This window comes from Sciurus carolinensis, chromosome 6, assembly GCF_902686445.1.
Source record: "Sciurus carolinensis chromosome 6, mSciCar1.2, whole genome shotgun sequence".
NCBI lineage: Eukaryota > Metazoa > Chordata > Mammalia > Rodentia > Sciuridae > Sciurus > Sciurus carolinensis.
Window position 1 is genome coordinate 50,679,407 of NC_062218.1, and position 22,097 is coordinate 50,701,503.

Genomic DNA, 22,097 nt, shown 5'->3' on the forward strand with positions numbered 1-22,097 from the left:
GAGTGATAAAGTACCCCTGAGTTCAATCCCCAGTACCCCAAAAAAAAAAAAAAAAAAAAAAAAATTTCTGTAGTCTTACTACTCCTTTCCTATTGGGGAGTGAGAATTTGTTGCACAGAAAATAATTTTATGAGTAATATGAAAAATAATCCATCTGACCTAGCATATATAGAATGTGTTGCTTACAAAAAATACATTTGTGTTAGGCTTATGTATTATATAGGATTTAATCAGATTGTTCACAGCATTTGTATCCCATATGTTTTAGTCCTTGCTACTCCTTCATGTGTTTTACCTCCTGCATCTTGAGCTCATGTTTTAGAACAGGCAAATTGACCAATTTTCTGAAATGGGCCTGATGATAGTAAATGTTACTGGCTTTCAATCCCTGCTTTGTGTTAATTATTATTTAAAGAAGGCATGTAATGAGTTTTATGAAAATATATTTGTGCATAATAGTTGTCATATTTATGAAATTGTTCGAATTATTTTGCTCTTTTGAGAATCCATTTTTCCTATAATAATCTTTGCAGACATCTTCCCTTCTAATCAACCTGAAAATATGCCACTTGATAGAATAAAAATTTTACTTTAGTTGTATACAATTCATCTTGAAGTGAACAAGGCACCTTCTCGACATGAACTTAATGCTAAGAATAGTACAAAATTATTTAAAGTAATGGTTTACCAAAAAAGACAATGAGCAAGTTTCCATTACAATCAGAAGTTTAGAAATAATTGTGCCTGACAACTATTAAAATTTATGCAAAGCTAATTTGTTTTTTACTCTTATGCTACTTATAAATTTATAAAACTGCTGGAGGAAATTACATTGTTTCACTTTCCGTCATTTTATATACCACTGATAATCACTGAAACAAAACATTTTTTATTTCTAGATTGATGAACATAGAATATGTGTTTGTGTAAGAAAACGACCACTCAATAAAAAAGGTATGGTGCTTAATGAACTCTATAAAAGTTGAATTGTCTTATTTGTAATGTAGTTCAATAATAGTGCAAATCAAATTGGTTTGGAAAAGTTAAATGTAAATCATTTCATTTGTATGTTAACTATTATGCAGATTTGTATGACTATACCTATTGGTTTGTCACCTCTCCGTAAATGGTGCGGTGGTGCATGCCTATAATCCATTCAACAAAGTAGGCTAAGACAGGAGGCCAGCCTCAGCAACTTAGTGAGGCCCTAGGCAACTTAATAAGATCCTGTCTTAAAAAATAAAATAATAAAAAGAATTGAGGATTGAACCTTTGGATTCAATCCCAGGTACAAAAAAAAAACCCCAAACCATTTCTGGTTCTTGCTTCACAGAAATCTTGATTCTTTTAATCTGTTGTTGAACTAGTCTTGAATTATTGAGTAACTTGAATGGCATTTTATGGAATATTTTTTAAATTTTTACAAATTTTACTCTTTTATCTAAATTCTTCCTACTTAAGCTGGTTGCAGTGCCAGGGACTCAGGAGGTTTGACTCAGAAGGATCACAAGTGTGAGGTCAGCCTGGGCAATATAGTGAGACTGTCTCAAAATACAATAAAAAGGATGTAACTCAATGGTAGAGTGCCCCTGTGTTCAGTATGGCCCCCTTTCTGCCACAAAAATCTTGCTACTTAGGTATGTTAATTTAAATGCTATTAAAATTAATGGGCATTGATTTTCATCTTCTAGAAACTCAGATGAAAGATCTTGATGTAATCACAATCCCCAGTAAAGATGTTGTGATGGTACATGAACCCAAACAAAAAGTAGATTTAACAAGGTACCTAGAAAACCAAACGTTTCGTTTTGATTATGCCTTTGATGACTCAGCTCCTAATGAAATGGTTTACAGGTAGGTAAATTTGTTTTGAATCAGAATCTTGTTCCTATGCTGTACGTGTGTTCACCACCACCCTGAAACTATAGAACTGTAATGTGCTTTTTCATTCTGAGTGTAAAAAAAGAAAATGTAATAAACGTAATGGGTACTAATGCTTGTTATATTTAATGCTTTCGCCCAAATATATTTTTCCTTGCCAACTGCTAATAAACTTACTGTGTTACCCCCCCCCCACACACACACATAACGCACAGAAGAAATTTCTGGAAAACATTAATATAACCTTTAGGAATGAAATGTAGTATGAAGAGAACCTTTAATTTTTACATTTTAATCCCTGCAGTAGGAAATAAATTTGAAATACCTGTTGTTATACAGTAATCAGAATTTAAGTCTTTATTTAGCGCATATTGCCACTTACAGTAAAAACATTCTGTAAATCTTCTACTCAACATTTGCTTAATATTATCATCTTAAAACTTGTGGGTAGTTTTTTTGGGGGATATGGTTTTAATATGAGTTTATGTTTGTGTATTCAACTTATAAACAATTCAAAATTATATACACGAATATCCCTCATTTAAATGTAGATCTTTATCAGTTTGGAAACAGGTAGTTTCTAGTAACTGTAACATCAGTTTTAGCACTCTTGCTATTCTATATAGAATTGCTTTGTAATTGCTTGAATTCACCATCTTTTCTTGGCACTTAAAAAGCAGAGTTAACAGGAATCTTTAGAATTGAAAGCGTCACTACATATGAAATATGGTTAAGACTAATTTCATTGATCTTAAGCCAGTAAACTGGGAGTTCAGTTCTAAAATGAAGAAAGTTAAAGAACATGTTAATGCTAGATATATTGGGAAGAATATGTTTAAAAATGGAATTGTAATAGCAAATTGTTTTTTAGCTTTCTTTTTTTTTTTTACTTTATTTTTTTTTATTTTTTTATTTTTTTTTACATTTACATAGGGTAATGATGTTTATTTTATTTTTCCCCTCCCCCCCACCCCTTCCACCCCTCCCACCCCTCTTTTCCCTCTACACAGTCCTTCTTTCCTTCATTCTTACCGCTCTCCTTAGCCTAACTCTAAACCTAACCCTAAACCTAATGCTAGCCCCTCCCGCCCCCCATTATATGTCCTCATCCGCTTATCAGCGAGATCATTCGTCCTTTAGTTTTTTGAGACTGGCTTATCTCACTTAGCATGATATTCTCCAATTTCGACCATTTGCCTACAAATGCTATAATTTTATCATTCTTCATTGCGGAGTAATATTCCATTGTATAAATATGCCACAGTTTCTTTATCCATTCATCAAGTGAAGCACTGGGTTCAATCCTCAGCACCACATAAAAATAAATGAAAATAAAGGTATTGCATCCATCTACAACTAAATTCTTTCCTCATTTCCTTCCTACCTCTACCTCATAAATTTAAGCCTGTTGGACTTAAAAAATTTTTTTTATTAATTAATTTTTTTAGTTGTAGATGGATGCAATACCTTTATTTTCATTTATTTTTATGTGGTGCTGAGGATTGAACCCAGTGCTTCACACATGCTAGGCAAGGGCTCTACCACTGAGTCACAACCCCAACCCAAGCTGTTTGTCTTTTATAATAGTTTTCAAGCAATTATTATAAACATGTTTCTGTGTATGATAAACTTCGTAAACATTCTATATTTCACATTGTATTTTATGCTTTTGACATTATCAGTACTTATCCTCCCTCTCGTGCTTTTGTGGATTGAGGAATTTTTGTTTGTTTGTTTTGTTTTTGGTCTGATCACTCTTCAGATTCATTTCTAGTTCTCTTTGAACAGAAGTTTTCCCTTTTCTTTTTATTTTGTACCTTTTCCAATTTTGTCTTGAAAGGTTTTAGCAGAGCTATACAAAGTGTTTCACTTGTAGATTTATTTTCTGACATGCTGTTTAGAATTCTGTTTGGTGAGGAAGTATTTATCCTTCACCATTGTATTGTTTTATATTTGTTATTTTTTTATGTGTGTGTGTGGTGCTAGAGATCAAACATAGGATCTCACACATGCTAGGTGATGCTTCCAACTGATTTATATCTCCAGCTTCCCTACCTTTTTATTTAACTCTTAATAGTGGATTTTAGCAATATGTTTGAGAAACAATCTGAGGCATGTATTTAGATATTATTGTCCTGATTCAAAACTGTTAGCTCAGAACTCAGTGTCCTATAAGTTTTTTATGTTTCTTTACCCCCCTGTATAAAGTACTTGCCCAGATTAAAGGTAATCATTGTTTTACTGCCTACCTAGAGGGTCTAAAGATAATGTTTTTGCATTTTTTTTCTCCTATTAGCCCTTCTCTATTAAGACCATCACTCTTTATATTGTTTGTGTTAAACTTGTAATTGATTATTTTTTATTTTCATTATATGTGCTTTATTACTGCCACCATTGTTTATTTTGGAATTATTGCTTGAAATTATACATTAAAAGCTTTGAAACTGGGCACAGTGGTGCATGCTTGTAATCCCAGTGACTTGGAAGGCTGAGGCAGGAGGATCCGCAATTCAAAGTCAGCCTGAGCAAATTAGTGAGACCCTAAGCAACTCAGTGAGACCCTGTCTCTAAGTAAAATGCAAAAAAGGGTTGAGGATGTGGCTCAGTGGTTAAGTGCCTCTGAGTTCAATCCCTGGTACAAAATAAATAAATAAATAAATAAATAAGCTTTGAGGAATTCTAACATGGTTTTTAAAAATTTTTAAGAGAGTTGTTTAAAATCTTGCCATATGCTTTATATTGTTTAGTACTATTTTTAGTTATTTGCTTAAGTATTTGTGATACACTCTTAACTGATGCTTTTTATTTTTAAGGTTTACTGCTAGACCACTAGTAGAAACTATATTTGAAAGGGGAATGGCTACATGCTTTGCTTATGGGCAGACTGGAAGTGGAAAAACTCATGTAAGTAATTTGTTAAAATTTAATCCCAGTGCAGTACTACATTTCTTTTCCTTATAACTTAATTCTGTAGTCCAAATTCTTAAGATTTATTCCTGAATAATGTCTATTATTATTTATTTTCTTTTCAAAATAAAGACTATGGGTGGTGACTTTTCAGGAAAGAACCAAGATTGTTCTAAAGGAATTTATGCATTAGCAGGTAAGTGCCCTTTTTGTGTGTAATTTGTAATACTTGGATGTTATTCAGGTGGTTTTTAAAGAAAGCTGTAAAATACTGTCCAGCAACTCTAATGCTATGCTTAATGTACATTATGCCAATAGGTTGTCAGATTGAAAACTGCCATAAGATTTAAACGATTGGTTACAAAAATACTGATTATATTTTTGTTGTAATCTGGCACATTGTAGGAGATTGGTGTAAATTGTTGAATGACTGAATTATAAAAATTTTCTGTTTGGTACAGTTATAAGAATGACTTTTTTTGACCAACTATACATAATTTTATGTTATTTATAAGTAGTAGCATTCTCTTATAGAATGTGGAGAGTCACTTCTGTTACAGTATTTTTTTATCAAATTAATATTTCGTTTAGTTTTCAGTTTTAGTATTGATGCTATGATCCTAGGTAAAGATTAACTGATTCCTCTACAAATAGAACATTTAAATTGCGTCTTAACAATTTTCTGTTCATGAAATTCTTGATAGCTCGAGATGTCTTTTTAATGCTAAAGAAGCCAAACTATAAGAAGCTAGAACTTCAAGTATATGCAACCTTTTTTGAAATTTATAGTGGAAAGGTATGTGGGAACTTTTTAAAAATTTTTTTATGTTTTAAAATTGAAAATACATTATAACCAATTTAATTTGCAATTCAGTGTCATTGAGCATATTCATGTTGCTTTAGAACTACCATCACAAACTTTATATGTATTTGGAATTTGTTAGAATTTGTCTTGAGGTTTTTAAAATGTCTTTTGAATCTCTCAATACGTTGAGCATTATTATTCTAATAATAGTTATTATTTTCCTCTCTGAGTGATTTGTTGTTGTACTGCTTCTTTTTATTTTAAAGCTAGTTTTCTAAAATGGATATGATTTTTCATAGGTATTTGACTTGCTAAATAGGAAAACAAAATTAAGAGTTCTAGAAGATGGAAAACAGCAGGTTCAAGTGGTGGGATTACAGGAACGGGAGGTCAAATGTGTTGAAGATGTACTGAAACTCATTGATATAGGCAACAGTTGCAGGTAAATACATTAAGAAAGGGAAACTTCAGTTTTAGCTAACTATCACATAAACACAAAGTAGGGAGGTTATCCATTGCATGTTTGAAGTAAAAATCATTGTTCTTAAAAACTTTTGTTACTTGGAGACTTAAGTGCTATCTATGAAGTTAATACCACACTATAATTGGGAAAAACTGGATAAAGTTGTATCAATTTGGTGACATTTAATTTTTAACAGTATCATTTCTGTATTTAAATTATAAAATCTGGCTAAATAGATTGTTGCTTTTTTAAAATGAAAATATCATGTTAACATGTAAATTGAAATTTTAATGTGTCAACATGTCTTTAATCACACGATAGAACATCTGGTCAAACTTCGGCAAATGCACATTCATCTCGGAGCCATGCAGTGTTTCAGATTATTCTTCGAAGGAAAGGAAAACTACATGGCAAGTTTTCTCTCATTGATTTGGCTGGAAATGAAAGAGGAGCTGATACTTCCAGTGCAGACAGACAAACTAGGCTTGAAGGTGCTGAAATTAATAAAAGCCTTTTAGCACTCAAGGTAAGTTAAATACATTTAATTATGAAAGGTCCATTACTTTTTAATTTTATTTACTGAGTTGCCAAATAATAGTACTTACTTTTTCCAATAAAAACATGTTTTCAAATTTTGGTTGTTATGGTTTGCAGTTATAGATTTTATTGTATTTAGAATTTTTTCCTTATACCCATGATTCATTGTTTTTAGGTGGGATAAAAGGGTATGTGAGTTGGCACACCAATTCAATTCTGAGGCTGCCTAGTTAAATTCTAAAAGGCCTTCACCTCTTATATTTTTTCTTGGGAAGGGCAAGGAACCATAGAATTGAGTTAAGAAATAAGTTTCTCAAAAGAAAATTTGTAATGGTTTTCAGAAAGTCTGACCAGAATTATATCTTTTCCTTCACTAGAAAAGCAGAGGTTGGAAAGATTTACAGTAAAGTGTTTCCGTATTTTTTTTATTACATAATGCCGCTTTAAAATTTTAACATTGTTTTCCTATTTCCTGTCACATTTAAACACTAGTCGTTGTTTCCAGAAGTATTTTTTGAAATTACAATGAAGTAAGTTTTGTGCTTTTTTTGTTTGTTTGTTTTTGGTCTTTTTCTTGAGTTAGCATTCATGGGAACATTTTTACAGTACTGTGAAACTGTTAGAATTTTCAGAGCTCATCAGACCTTACATATGGCTTATCATAAAATATGTTACTTAAGATCACTTTTTATAAGAAAGTCTTAATTTGTGAGACTTGCTTTCTTAATTTTCAGGAGTGCATCAGAGCCTTAGGTAGAAATAAACCTCATACTCCTTTCCGAGCAAGTAAACTCACTCAGGTGTTAAGAGATTCATTCATAGGTGAAAACTCTCGTACCTGCATGGTAAGTTTATTTTTGTTGTTTCATTTTATCCTGAAGGAATTACTATACAATATCTATGAAAATTTTAATATACATTAGTTGCAATCATTTGAATCCTAGATAGAGTTGATATTTAAGATGTGTCCCTGCCAGTCTGATAGAATGGACTGTATTAATTCTAGCATCTGAGTTATCTCATATATATCGTGAATGAATACTTTGTTAGGTTTTGGTTATCCTATGTGACAGCAGCAGGGCTTATCCTCTGGCAAAATGCTATTACAAAAAATGGGAGGGAGCAGTCACTTAGTATTGTTTCTTCTGTTCACCTTCATTTTCTGCTGGATTTTGATTATTTCCTAGTGCCTTCAGAGAATTGTTTATATTTTAACTGTACTTTATAATTATTATGTGATTATGGGTATAAGATAGCAAGCAAATTTTTAAATAACCATTTAAGATTAGATGTAAATGAGCTATTTTTCAGAATAATTGTCTTGATTATTTATGACATTTTATCTTTGCCTTTTTCCCCCCTGCGTAGATTGCCACAATATCTCCAGGAATGGCATCCTGTGAAAATACTCTTAATACATTAAGATACGCAAATAGGTATGAGATGGTTCTGTACTCTGAAATTTGAATTCTAATTCTAAAATAGAGCAGTGTGAATATGATCTTATTGTAGGGCAGATTATAGTACATTGTTCTTAAAAAAATTTTTACAGATTTATTCTTGTTTTGTATTTTTTTGGTACTGAGGATTTAAGCTGGGGCACTTTACCACTGAATTCTACATCCCCATCCCTTTTTGTTTTTTATTTTAAGACAAGTTGCTTACGGCCTCACAAAATTGCTGAGGCTGGCCTTGAATTTGTGATCCTACTGCCTCAATCCCCCAAGTTGCCGAAACTGCAGATGTTTGCCACTTTTTGCCTGGCCATTTATTCTTCAAGGTGATAATATTTAGAATCAGTTTTTCAAGTTCTAAAAATGAGTGGAAAGGTGTTGTGTAGTTAGAGAAGCAGCTGATATTTTTAGTAAAATTGACCTTTCTGTACTACATGATTGTTTTTCCATTTCAAAAAGTTATATTTCATATTTTACTACACTTAAATCATGCAAGTTTTTCTTCTTGAGACTACAAAGTGAAAGCTACAGGAACAGTCTATATTTCTTTGTTTTACCATAGGCTGAAAATTATTCCTGATGATATTACATGTTATATATAAGAAATATATAGTTTGAGTAACAAGTGATAGTCTTTCTGGTGTTCTGTATGATTTATATTTTATTATTTGTGTCAGTAATGTGTCCAACTTTAATAAACAACTGAGTCATTACAGAAGGACAAAATGCATCATAGTCTGTTAAAGCAGTTTATTTCTTGGAGTCATGAAATGCCGCTGAGAGATGAATAGGCATATTTATTCTGTGGATCCCCCGTTGCTCTTTTTTAAAATGACTGATTACATAGTTTTAAATTTCTGTCATCACCGTTACATTTATGATTTTGATGTAGAGATAAGATTCCTCTTTATGAACTCTTTCTAATGTGAAGATTGTCTTAATTTTGCTTGACTAAAATATGTCTTGTTCGTTTTAATCATAATGGAAATTTTATTTTCAGTCTTTTCTTAAAATATGAAATACATGTGCATAAAAACTACCTAAAACATAAATGAATAAAATAATGAATACTTGTAAGATGAAAATTTTGGCATTATATTAGGAATTAGAATATCACCAACCCCTTAAAACATTCTCCATGTATTCATCCTTCTGATTACAAAAACTCTTAAGTAACTTGCTGAACTTATTGATTTCTCACCATAGATAACCATTGTTCAGACTTCTTGGAATCATTTTCTCATATTTCTTTTTACCTGTTTTTGGCGATTGGATCTTTGTAGGTTATCCTTAACTGGGCTCATACTTAAGATCCTCTATTATGCCCAACTTTTTTTTTTTCTTTGCCTTTTTCTCTCTTTAGTTTTATTTACTTATTTATTTTTGGTTCTAGAGATTGAACCCTGGAGTGCTCTACCATTGAGCTACATTCCCAACCCTTTTTATTTTGGAGAGGCCTCACTAAGTTTACAAGACTGGTCTCAAATTGCAATCCTCCTATCTCAGTCTCCCCAGTCACTGGGATCATAGGCATAGCTCACTGCATGACTTTTCTTCTTTTAAAAATAATTTTAAGCCATGAGGGATGGCAAAGGCCTATAATCCCAGCGACTCAGCCAAGGCAACAGGATTATAATTACAAAGCCAGCCTCAGCAATTTAGTGAGATCCTGTATCAAAAATAAAAACCGACTGGGTTCAATTCCCAGTACTGACAAATAAATTAAAAACAAATACATACATACATATATACATACAAAGTTTTACTACCTATGAATATGTCCTTGAGCAACATAGAATCTGTGTCTGGATCATGCATTTTGTTCTTTTGTGTTTTGTTTCAGTTAAGGAAATTCTAAATGGTAGTAATAAACACTGGAAATTCTAAACCTATTAATCTCTTGTAAAAAGGTATTAAAATATAGTAGCTACTTTAAAAATATTAATAGAACTTTATTTCAAAATTTAATGCCTTTTATAGTTCGAATTAACTCCTAGCTGTAAACTTACTGTGCAACGAAATAATTTTTTGTAATTAATTTTTTTAGCATATAGGATTTTTATCATTAATTTTAAATGCTGCTTATTGAAAAATTATTCATGGAGAGGTGGGGAGCACCTTAGTGTGGTAGATTCTTGCCATGTTATAGAATTAAAACAAAAATCCTTTATGTTTTAAAATGTTAGACTGCCAAGGATTCCCCCTAATATGAAGGTGCTATATAGGTTGAATACCCCTTACCTGAAATGTTTTGAGATCAATAGTATATCAGATTTTGGAATTTTTTGAATTTTGGAATATTTGCACACACATAAGGAGATACCTTGGGGTGGAATCCAAACATTAGCAAAAACAACTTAAATTCCATTAGGATTCTTCATCTGAATCAAGAACCACAAAACACTGAGTGTTTTTTCAGTTAGATGAATAATTTTTCATAGCTAATAGCATTCTAGATGTAGAAGCAGAAGTTATTTTGTGACGATAAATGACTTTAGGCATTAGGACTAACTTGTGTCCTTTTTGAGAAAGTCTACAAAAGCAGTAGGAACTTATTAATACTAATAAGCAAAATATTCATGCTACTAACAACATAAGAATGAGTGATCATGTAGTTTAAATAAAGGATATTTCAGGATTTAGGTAGTGTCCTGGAGCTGGGGATGTAGCTCAGAGGTAGCCCAGTAGCCCTCCTCCCCCCTAAAAAAAAAAAAAAAAAAAATTTGGTGGTGTGTAGATAAATGTCAAGTGTTATTAGAAAAGTAAAGGGAGGATTTTAGTTAGGTCTTTTGAGTAAGGGATCAGTAGGACTAAGAAGTTCAAAAAGTTAACATTGATACTCTAAATACATTGTTAGAGCAATGTTGATAATCTTTTCTAAATAAAACTGAAATGAAAACTTGAAATGTACATTGCTGTGTTTACAAGAGCATTTTCTTTTAATTTATTGCTGTTTTGGTGCTGCAGAGTAAAGGAGTTTGGAATTAGTCCATCAGACATTCCCTTCTCACAGGGTAGTGGCAGTCGCCCTGATCTTTCTCCTTCTTATGAGTATGACGACTTTTCTCCTTCAATTACCAGGTCTACTTCATTCTATACATAAGATGTTTAATAGTTTTTTTTTTTTTTTAATTTTTCTATATATAAACATTTCATTTGCTTCTTTTGTCCTGAGCCATATTATTTTTCATTTTCATTTCATTTGGCAGGTGCTGGTTGTACTGCATGATCTGCATTTTTATGTCCTGTTGAGTTTATTTGCTTTGAAATGTTGGTTTAGAATTCAGGCTTCCTATTTCCCCTCATTTTTTCAAGGATGATGTCACTTTTGCATATTTACCCTTAAAAGATAAATTGTCTTAATTACAAAGGAATAGTTTACCTGTATTCTTTGTGATCTTATAAATTTCCTTGTCTGCAAGGAAATGAAAGGTTCCTATTAGAAGATATACTCTTTCCCAGATGTGCAAATTTAAGTATGAGAAGCAAACATTTTTAAAAATGATGCAAATCTGATAATCTTTATATATTGGAAATAAAATTATTTCATATTTAACTTTTAATTCAAGCATTTCAACTACCAGAAATCTGCAAAGTGTATCAAATTTTCTATAATCAGCAATGACCTATTTGTGAAACTTAATGCCTTTCAAAACATTTTTCTGCTCATATAATGTAATTGCAACGTTTATTTCTTTAAAATACTGTGCATTTATACTTGAAGTAATTGTAAAAGTTGCTTATGTAAACTACTAGAATTAAACAACCAAAACAACCAAACATCCTCTCAGAATTTCCAGAGATTTCATATAAATTTGACCTATAAAGGTGACACCATCAATCTTAGTGTGTTAATTGAATTGCCTTTATATTGAAGAGGTTGGTATTTTCTTGCTCCTATTCATGAGCCTTTGTTAATATTAGATACCTTTTCTCTATAGGGTGAAAGAATTGACTGTTGATCCAACTGCGGCTGGTGATGTCCGTCCAGTAATGCACCATCCGCCAAACCAGATCGATGACATAGAGACACAGTGGGGTGTGGGAAGTTCCCCTCAGAGAGATGATCTAAAACTTCTTTGTGAACAAAATGTGAGTGAGATAATATCGTTGTAATTGATCTAATCTTCATTTCAGTAATAGAATTTTGTCTACATCAGGGGTCAGTAAACTACCCTGCAAGTGAAACATCTGATTTTACAAATAAAGTGTTATTGGAACAGAGCAGTACTTGTTCATTTATGGATTGCCTTGGGTGCTTTCTTAACAGCAGCAGTAACTGTATGGTTCACAAATCTAAAACATCTATTATCTGTTTTGCCAGACTTCTGATCTAAACTGTTACCCCCCTCACCCCATATTTTATACTAGTATTAAATTTTTAGTAACATAGGATAGAAACAAGTTTAAGAATTTTCCATACAATAAGTACCTTTTTAATAAAACTTAAAAACAAAATAAAGGAACTATGGACACATAGCCATTACCTTTTTGAAAAATCAAACATTGCAAAATGCCATCATCCATTAAACCTGGCTGCTTTTCTATGTTTGAAATGTTTAATGATGCCTCATAATATAAAATTCTGTTTTTCTAACTGGGAATTACACATATCTGTAATTCTAGATACTTGAGAGATTGAAGTGGGATGATCAAAAGTCAAGGCCAGCCTGGGCAACTTAGCAAAACTATCTTGAAATAAAATCCAAAAAGGGTAGGGGATGTAGCTCAGTGGTAGAGTGCTTGCCTAGCATGCACAAGACCCTGGATACCATACCCCTGTACTCTTTTTTAATGTTCTGTTTACTCAAAAAAAATAAATAAATAAAATGCAGGCTCACTATATAAGGATAGAAGGGCATAAATAAATAAGAAAGCACAAATAATAACATACTTCCACATAATTGTTTTTAACATATTGATAGGATTACTTTCTGCATGTGAAATGCAAGTTATTTATGTAGTTTTTATTTTCATTTTAAAATGTATATTTTACATGGTTTTGTGTCATTCTTTTTTCCACTAAAATCCTATCATGGCATTTTCTCATAATGTTAAAAGGTAACATTTACTAATTGTTTACTATATGCATGATATGCATTTTCTAAACATTGTACTTGTTATCTGATTTAATCTTCACAACTCAATGTGGTAAGTTCTGTAATTATTCCTACTTTATAGTTGATCTCCTAAGAGGTTTAAGTAGCTTGACCAAGATCATAAGTGAGGAGGCCAGAATTGAAACCTAGATCTTTCTTACACCAGAGTCCAATTTATGTCAATTAAGCTTATTGCCACTTAGTACAGTATTCTTTGAAAACAAGAAAACTAGTAGTTAGTTATGTAATACTTTCTAACAGATGTTAAGTTCAAAATATTCTAGAGTAACAGATGGACATACTACTTTCGGTTATCACATTCCATATTACTTCATGTTATCTCTGTTATTAAACCAAGTCTGGAAGCAGCTGTCCTCAAGCAGAGGTGATTTGCCCCCCACCCCCCAAAGACAAACTGTATAAAGATGTTTTGGTTGTCGTAGCTGAAGTGATATTATTAGCATCTAGGGGGTAGAAGCCATGAAGGGTTGGTTTTTTTTTTTTGTTTTTTTTGGCGGTGCTGGGGATTGAAGAGGCAAGCACTCTACTGACTGAGCTATCTCCCCAGCCCACCTTGAAGCTTTTAAACATCATGGAATGCACAGGATAGCCATCCACTCTCACTCTACCCCTCAAAAATTTCAGTAGTTTGAAGGTTGAGAAAACTAGTTTTAAACTAAGAGTTCTAAACTTTGAAACATGAAAGAAGCTAAAAATGAAATCCTGGCCTCACTGTATTCCCTGTCTACCTGAGTTTTGAAATAAACTACTTCTTCTTAGAGCCCTCAAAGCAGTTCCTACATTGTACCTAGCTATGGTACCTCACAAAAATTCTGATAGCCAGAGTAAGCTAGGCATACCTCTCATGTGTTTGCCTTTTATACTTTAATCTATTGAGTCTTTCCAGACTTTAATTTGGACAGGTAGGCTAGGTGACAAGAATTAATCCAGGGGTTTCAAGTATGACATGAGTTTTTACAGCCTCCATGTTTCAGGGAGGACATTTCTTTGAACTTTGCCAGCACTGGGAACTTACCTTGAGATGGTTCAGTATTAGTCCTTAGTTATTAATGCATGTGTACATATTCTTCTTGCAATATTAAGTCTTACCAGTTAACAAGGTAAATTAAAATGGAATAGCATCTAAGATATGCCCTAGAGATAAAACTAATATAGGTGCATGTATAATTAAGTACATTAAAATTCCAGAAGTAGAACAAAATTATATAGATAAAAGTGTGTGGCATAGGTTATGTGTAATAATAGTTTTCATAGTATCTTGAAGCCAAGGAAAGAAAGTATATTCTGGGCTTGAGGAGGAAGTAGCCAGAAAAAAATAAGTAAAGGTTTCTTGGGAAAGAAGCTTCAGAAAGAAACCTTAGCCAGATAAATTTTGAATTGATGTAAGACTGGCATACTGTGTACTATCAATTCAAATTTCTGTAATAACTGCCAGGAATGGTGATACATGCCTATAGGCCTGGTACTTAGGAGGCTGAGGCAGGAGGATCATTTGAGTTTAGGAATTTGAGGATAGTCTGAGTAGCATGGTAAGATCCTGTCTCACCCCAAAAAAAGAAAGAAAGGAAAAAATTTTCTGTAACAACTGGTAAGCCAATTATGCAGTAAAATTAGAAAATTTATTTTTTTCTAAGAGTTGAGTCCTTCAGGATACTAATTTGATAGTCAACATGATGAAAGACATTATATTTACATTATCCAAAGATGATGTTTTTCCAGTCCCTCTTCTCCCTTTGCTGCAGGGGATTGAAAACAGGGCCTTGTGGGCTGGGGATATAGCTCAGTTGGTAGAGTGCTTGCCTTGCGAGCACAAAGCCCTGGGTTCAATCCCCAGCACCGCAAAAAAAAGAAAAAGAAAACAGGGCCTTGTCCATGCTAGACAAGATTTCTACTAGTGAGTTTTATCTCCAGCCCTTTTGTTTTTTCTTTTCAGTCTCCCTACAATGTCCAGGCTGACCTCAATCTAGTCATATTTTTGCCTCAGCATTGAGTAGCTGGGATTACAGGCATATGCCACCATGCCTGACTCATCTCTTTTAAGAAAAGAAACTAAAGGCCTACATGTACAGGTGGTCCTTGAATTAACAGTATGTCTGATATCACAAGTTGAAAACACATTTACCGTACCTAACATGGTGAACATCATAGCAACACAGTACACTGTAGAGTATCAGTTGTTTAACCTCATAATATCATAACTGACTGGGACCTGTGGCTTGCTATCAGCATCACAAGAAAGTACTACATATTATAGAAAAGATCAAAATTCAGAATTTGCAATATGATTTCTGGGTGCTTATCACTTTTATGCCATTAATAAGTCTTAAAATCATAACCTGAACCATCCTTAAGTCAGGAACTGTCTGTATATGAATTAATTCATGAAAGAAAAGAAAATAGTAAAGTAATATTTGAACATATTTACAATCTGCAAAAGATTTATATTTGAAAAGCTGACTGTTCCAAAAGAGTGTTTTTTAGGGTAATTTTATAGTAAACCCTGGCATCAGGGAAAATTATTCCCTACTCATGATAAAGTTTGAATTGCCTTATTGAGAGTTTTGTATATTATTTTGACCTACAGAAAGAAATTGTGACTTTTAATTTTATGTATATTTTAGTAATTGTCATCATTCAAGCTTCCTCAAATTCTAAATGTTATTTTGTAAAGTGACATTAAAAAGCTACTTTTAGGGGTTGGGCAGTAGAGTGTGTGCTTAGCATGTTAAGGTCTTTGGTCAGTACTTAGCATCAAAAACAGAAGGAAAAAAAAATAAAACCACAAAAAATATCATTTAAAAATATAACCTTTATGTCATAATTTTTAAACTTTATTTTAAGGAAGAAGAAGTTTCTCCACAATTGTTTACTTTCCATGAAGCTGTCTCACAAATGGTAGAAATGGAAGAACAGGTTGTAGAAGATCACAGGGCAGTGTTCCAGGTAAAGAAAGGATCTTTCTTCATCAAAGTATCTATTGAGCTATATTAGCTTTCATCATTCTTGGAATATAACATTCCTTAAGAAAAAATAACATCTATATGTGTATTTGTAGGGCATGACAATTTTTTCCCTATCATAGTATTTTTTTTTATTATTATAATGAACAGTGATTCTAAAGTTCATCTGCACCATGGGGAAAAGATCTTTCCTTTTAACCACCCTTCTTGCCCTTTCTTTTTGTTAATTGTCCATTTGTGGGGAAGAGTTCAACTTCTATTAGTATTCCTTTCTTTTGGGAGCAGTAAGAAAAACTCTTCAAAGGTTATGGAAGCTGGGCACAGTGGCATGTGCTTGTAGTCCCAGCTATTTGGTAGGCTGAGGTAGGAATATCATGAGTTTGATGTAGCCTGGGTATGTAGGCAACATAGTGAGACCCTGCCTTAAAAATTAAAAAACAAATTTTTAAAAAAAATTTGCAGAGGGGGCTGGGGAGATAGCTCAGCTAGTAGAGTGCTTGCCTTGAAAGCACAAGGCCCTGAGTTCGATCCCCAGTACCGCAAAAAAAAAAAAAAAAAAAAAAAATTTGCAGAAAAGGAAGTTTGTACTTTTAGGAGATGGAAATGATGCTTAGACAAAATTGTCTGTGACAGGTTTCACTGCATTCAGTCTTAAAGTACTTTATACTGTATGATCCTCCTCTCCCAGTTGTTGAATATGTGGGATTTTTTTTTTTTTTTTTTTTTTTTTTTTTTGGAGGTCCTTGGGAATTTATTTTTGAAACAGGGCCTTGCCTAGTTGCTGAGGCTGATACTGAACTTGCAGTATTCCTGCTTCAGCCTCCTGAGTCACTGGGATTACAGGCATTTGCCACCATACCCTGCTCATTTTTGTATTTTTGAGACAGGATCTTGCCATGTTGCTCAGGCTATCTTCGAACTCCTGGGCTCCAGTGGTCATCCTGCCTCACTTCCTGAGTAACCAGGACAAGTGTGTACCACCAAGCCTGTCTTCTCCCCTTTTTTGTGGGAGTACTGGGGATTGAACTCGGGTACTCAACCACTGAGCCATAGCCCTCTTTTGTATTTTATTTAGAGACAGAGTCTGAGTTGCTTAGCTCCTTGACTTGGCTGAGGCTGGCTTTGAACTCCTGATCCTCCTGCCTCAGCCTCCCAAGCCACTGGGATTATAGGCATGTGCCAGTACGCCTGGCCTGGCTTTCAGTTTTTAACTGGAAAATATCCTGGGTGATGGTATTTATGAGGAAGTAAAGATATCATTTGGACATCATTATGAAGTATACTGTTGACTTGCTTTTCTTACTCTTCTCCCACTTCTTGTAGTACTTTTATTTCCCGAGAAAAAGGTGAACACTAACTCTTCTTTTCATATGTTGAGGAACTCTTTGTAAAATTCCTGAGTTCCAGGTCATTCAAGCACCTGGATGAAAGGTTCAAAAATGAAAGAGAACACTTGATTTCAATTTAGGATGTAAATTTATTAAAACCATTAGGTTTCTAGTCAAGCTCTTATTATAATAATCTTACTACCCACGCGTGATGGTGCATACCTGTAATCTCAGCTGCTTGGGAGACTGGGCAGGAGGATTGCAAGTTCAAAGCAAGCCTTAGCAATTTAGTAGACCCTGAGCAACTTAGCAAGACCCTGTCTCAAAATATAAAATAATAAGGGCTGGGAATGTGGCTCAGTGGTTGAGTGCCCCTAGATTCAATCCCTGGTACCAAAAAAAAAGTCTCTATAGGTGTAAGAACAGACACTAGTCATTTAAGAAAATTGTTGTCTGCCCTTTGGAACAAGGTATTATATGAAGACCATCTTTCTCTGCTTTTTTTGTAGATGAAATTTCACATTTGTTGTCAAAACATGTTCTGACTTTCCATATTTATTTATAATTCCATATATTAGTACTTCTATACTATCAGCTGTCATTTCTAAAAATGGTGTTTTGTTAAATAAAAATTAAATGTACGATGAAGGAAAAGAAAAAATTTATAGCATATTAGTGTTTTCTAACTCATATATATTTTCTATAAGTACCTGTACATGAAATATCTATAGCAATTTTAAAATTCTGGTGATATAGTCTAATTGTAATTAGCCATTAAAGTGAATTATATTTGCAGAATTGAGATTGTACACATCCTAAAAATTAATGCCTTTTATAAGAAATATACATAGCAGTTGGGTTCACTTTGACAAAATCACATGTGTATGGAATTTGATTTCAGTCCTGTTCCCCCATTTTCTCTCCCCTTCCTTTCTTGTTCTCCTGCTACACTACTACTCTTCCTTTTGCTCATTTATTTATTTTTGGTTGATATAGAAAACACCTATTTTTATGTCCAAAAAATTCCAATTTAGAACCATCTGAACTCATTTATAATCTGTATGAATTCTGACACTGCTAGAAAGTAAAACTTATGGGTTTCACATATAGTCAGAAATTATTGTGTTCCTAGAAGCATTTATGAATAGTAAGTAGCTAGTATTGAGTACTTTTTTTGACTTTTCTAAATTGGCTGTCCATTGCTTCCTCATGATTTTGAACAAGATTTTTAAATGATTTTGAAGAACCAGGGTTATGTTTTGGCCCAACCTGGAATCCATTTTCTGTTGCTATTAATATACTATCATGGACTGGGTAAGTTATAAAAAGGCTCAGTTTTGGCTCATGGTTGAGGGGTCTGCATCTGTTGATGGCCTAAAAGTAGCACAGGGCATCGTATGAGACCGGGGTATATTCACTTGTAGTATGTTCTGGTCTCTCTCCCTTTTAAAGCCACCGATATTCAACCATAACAGCTCCACCTTGATGGCTTAATCCTCACCACCTCCCACAGGCCCTGCCTCTAAATACCATAGTTTACCCGCTTAATAATGTCACTATGTGGTTTAAACTCCAACATGAGTTTCAGAGGGGACAAACCTAATAGGGTCCAACTGAACGTTAATTCCAGATGACTTAAAAGTTATAGGCCTGCCATAGCCATCGTCAAATTGTTCAGTAGCTGTATTATGCCTATTCTTTCTTTGAGGAACACCTTTTGAGGTTTTAAAATTTACTTTGGTCACTGATGTTAATGTGTCCATTCTTTCTCTAAAATCCATTCAAGGTAGAATAAAAGTTGAGAAATGAAGTCATTTTATTTGACCAATCATGTATGTGTTTGTGTTTGAAGAAAAAATTTTACTGTCTGTGAATAGAGATCTTATCTGTTAATGTTTTAGAAGATATCTTAAGCATGTTTTTAATTAAGAAAATTTCTAAATTGGTATCTTTTTGAAAAGAATTATTAAAATTGTAATTTGTTATTTTTAGGAATCAATTCGATGGTTAGAAGATGAAAAGGCTCTCCTAGAGATGACTGAAGAAGTAGATTATGATGTAGATTCATATGCTACACAACTTGAAGCGATACTTGAGCAAAAAATAGACATTTTAACTGAGCTGCGGGGTAATGCTTTTTCCATTTTAGTGTTTGGTATGAAATCTGCTTGGTATTGGGGTACATACACTAGTTGCAGAATTTCATATTGCAATAGGACAATATTGAAGTGTAAGTTATGGGCACCATTTTATATTCCAGAGGTATAAAGACTAACCAACCAGTCTCTTTTTTTCTAAATAAAACAAAGTGTCATGTCATTTCAAGTTCTCTAGTCATTTTTTTCAGTCCTTTGAGACAATAAAGACATCTTATAATTATTAAGGAAATATACATTTTAACAAACTTGCAAGTTATATATTCTTTTCAGATACTTAGTTTGGTAGGCTAGTGCTTGTCAGAATTAGTCTTATATTAGATGTGTTCAATAACTGCCCGTCTTTATCTTTCTGTGCCATCTTGTTTCTTTTTTGAGAAACTTTTTTAAAGAAAGGGAAAGATACTGGATAACTATCCTTTTTTACCTTCCTCATGAAGGGAAGTATGTAATTTCTGTATATGACATATCTTTTTGACTTTTAAAATAGCTTATCTGTATAATTTCAAATATTTCTTGTGATTATGCTAGACTGGCTCTTGCTTATGTATGAATGGGCATTTGTTGTGTGTATGTAGAGTTCAACATGAAATCAGATTGAAATTCCTAGTTTTTAGCAGAAAATTGGGTATGTAATTTTTAAAAGCAGGTTATTTTAAATTGTGTTGTACAGAGAAGCAGTGCTTATAGATAAAAACTCACTTCCAGGAATTTGTAATAAAACAGTTGAGGGCTGGGGTTTTAGTCAGTGGTAGAGCACTTGCCTGGCACATTTGAGGCACTGGGTTCAATTCTCATCTCCACATCTAAATAAATAAATGCCCATTATCAACTTAAAAAAATAGTTGAGCATTATATTTAGTTCTGAGGGAACAGAAGGGAAAATACTGAATTAATGTTATGAAATAAGAGCTAATCTTGATAGGACCCATATAGTTGTATGCTATTATTGCATGTAATGCAGTACTTATTCCTTTGTTCTTTTCTTTTTCCAAGATAAAGTGAAATCTTTTCGAGCAGCTCTACAAGAAGAAGAACAAGCCAGCAAGCAAATTAACCCCAAGAGACCCCGTGCCCTTTAAATTGGTATTCGCTGCTAAAGGATCCCCAGAACCCTCACTACTTACTGTAACATAAAATGGTTCAGCTGTAAGGGCCATTTGAAAGTTTGAAATTTTAAGTGTCTGTGGAAAATGTCTTGTCCTTCACCTGAATGACATTTCAATTTTGTGAAACTCAAAAAAGTGTACAAAATGCTTCTAATCCAGGAGGCACAAGGAAGAGTTGGAATTAGTGAAGCATTTTGTTTCTTTTACCCAAATAGTGATTTACTTTTGGAGATCCTTGCCAATTTTATTTTCTATATGATGAAGTAAGATTGTGAACTTGATCCAGAGGTGAATAGTAGGGAGAAGCCACAGCATTTCCTGTTAACTCAGTTCAATTTTCATAGCGAGATTGAGCAGTTTTAAATCCTTTGCGTGCATGCATACCTCATCAGTGATTGTACATACCTTGCCTACTTCTAGAGAGCTGTGCTCACCTTTTCCTGCTCTGTGCCTTGATAAAGGCTATTGACCCTAAATTTCTGAAGCACAGCCATGATAAATTACATTCCTTATTTGTCATTGTAAATTACCTTTATTGTGTGTACATTTCTACTGTGTTTTGAGACATTTTTTGTGTGTGACTAGTTAATTTTGCAGGATGTGCCATATCATTGAACGGAACTAAAGTCTGTGACAGTGGACATAGCTGCTGGACCATTCCATCCTATATGTAAAGAAATCTGGAATTATGATTTTAAAACCATAACATGTGATTTTAATTTTCTTAGCATTTTCTTTGTAAAAAAAAAAAAAAAAACTAAAATATAAACTAGTTGGTGTATAATAAAAAGTAATGAAATTCTGAGAAGAGTTTTATCTTAGGACGATACATATATATGCAGTGTGTGTGCCAGTGTGGTATTAACAAGAGTAATAGTGCAATTTGATCACTGCCAATATCATTTCTTAAGTTGAAGTGTTTATTAGCACCCCAAAATATGCCTTTAAATGTACTGTTAAAGGAAATTGGCTTCTGATGCATGAACAGTTATATGTACATTGAAAGTAGTCCATAATAGTAGTTAGTTTAAGCCAAGTGTAGACAGTACGTAACTCCCTTGAAAAAGAATTAAGCTGAGAGAGTTGCCTTAAAAGGCAGATCTAACCGAAGTTCCATCCCATACTTAATATGTGACGTTTACCATTATTTGGTAGGAATAATAAAATTCTCACCAATAGATTGGTGGTAAGGTATGCTACTCTTTAAATGGCAGCACTTATTTTTGCAGATTGCTACTCTAAGAAAGAAAACTGGCCTTTTTTTTTCCATGTAAATAATTTGTCAAAGATTTCTCTCTAGGAGTTTTCCCTGTGTTCCCAGGATAGAGTCCAAGAGTAGATGAATAACAGAAAATTTCCCAAGGATATCTTGTTTTG

The 22,097-nt window shown here is 33.3% G+C and overlaps 1 protein-coding gene across 4 annotated transcripts in view; it reads left to right on the top strand.

The window, feature by feature from the left end:
- The window catches only part of Kif2a (kinesin family member 2A), a 56,932-nt gene extending 35,407 nt beyond the window's left edge, over positions 1-21,525 (top strand). For 2 of the 4 annotated variants that reach the window (XM_047555127.1, XM_047555128.1), the window contains exons 8-21: positions 900-954; positions 1,692-1,854; positions 4,695-4,785; positions 4,921-4,984; positions 5,493-5,584; positions 5,893-6,035; positions 6,378-6,582; positions 7,328-7,438; positions 7,962-8,029; positions 11,015-11,128; positions 11,989-12,139; positions 16,009-16,110; positions 19,448-19,583; positions 20,608-21,525. In XM_047555127.1, the coding sequence (XP_047411083.1) occupies positions 900-954; positions 1,692-1,854; positions 4,695-4,785; positions 4,921-4,984; positions 5,493-5,584; positions 5,893-6,035; positions 6,378-6,582; positions 7,328-7,438; positions 7,962-8,029; positions 11,015-11,128; positions 11,989-12,139; positions 16,009-16,110; positions 19,448-19,583; positions 20,608-20,693 (1,581 nt within the window). In that variant the 3' untranslated portion in view covers positions 20,694-21,525. The remainder of the gene's footprint in view (positions 1-899; positions 955-1,691; positions 1,855-4,694; positions 4,786-4,920; positions 4,985-5,492; positions 5,585-5,892; positions 6,036-6,377; positions 6,583-7,327; positions 7,439-7,961; positions 8,030-11,014; positions 11,129-11,988; positions 12,140-16,008; positions 16,111-19,447; positions 19,584-20,607) is intronic. The other 2 variants (XM_047555129.1, XM_047555130.1) reach the window with 1 other exon arrangement.
- Positions 21,526-22,097: the final 572 nt, after the last annotated feature.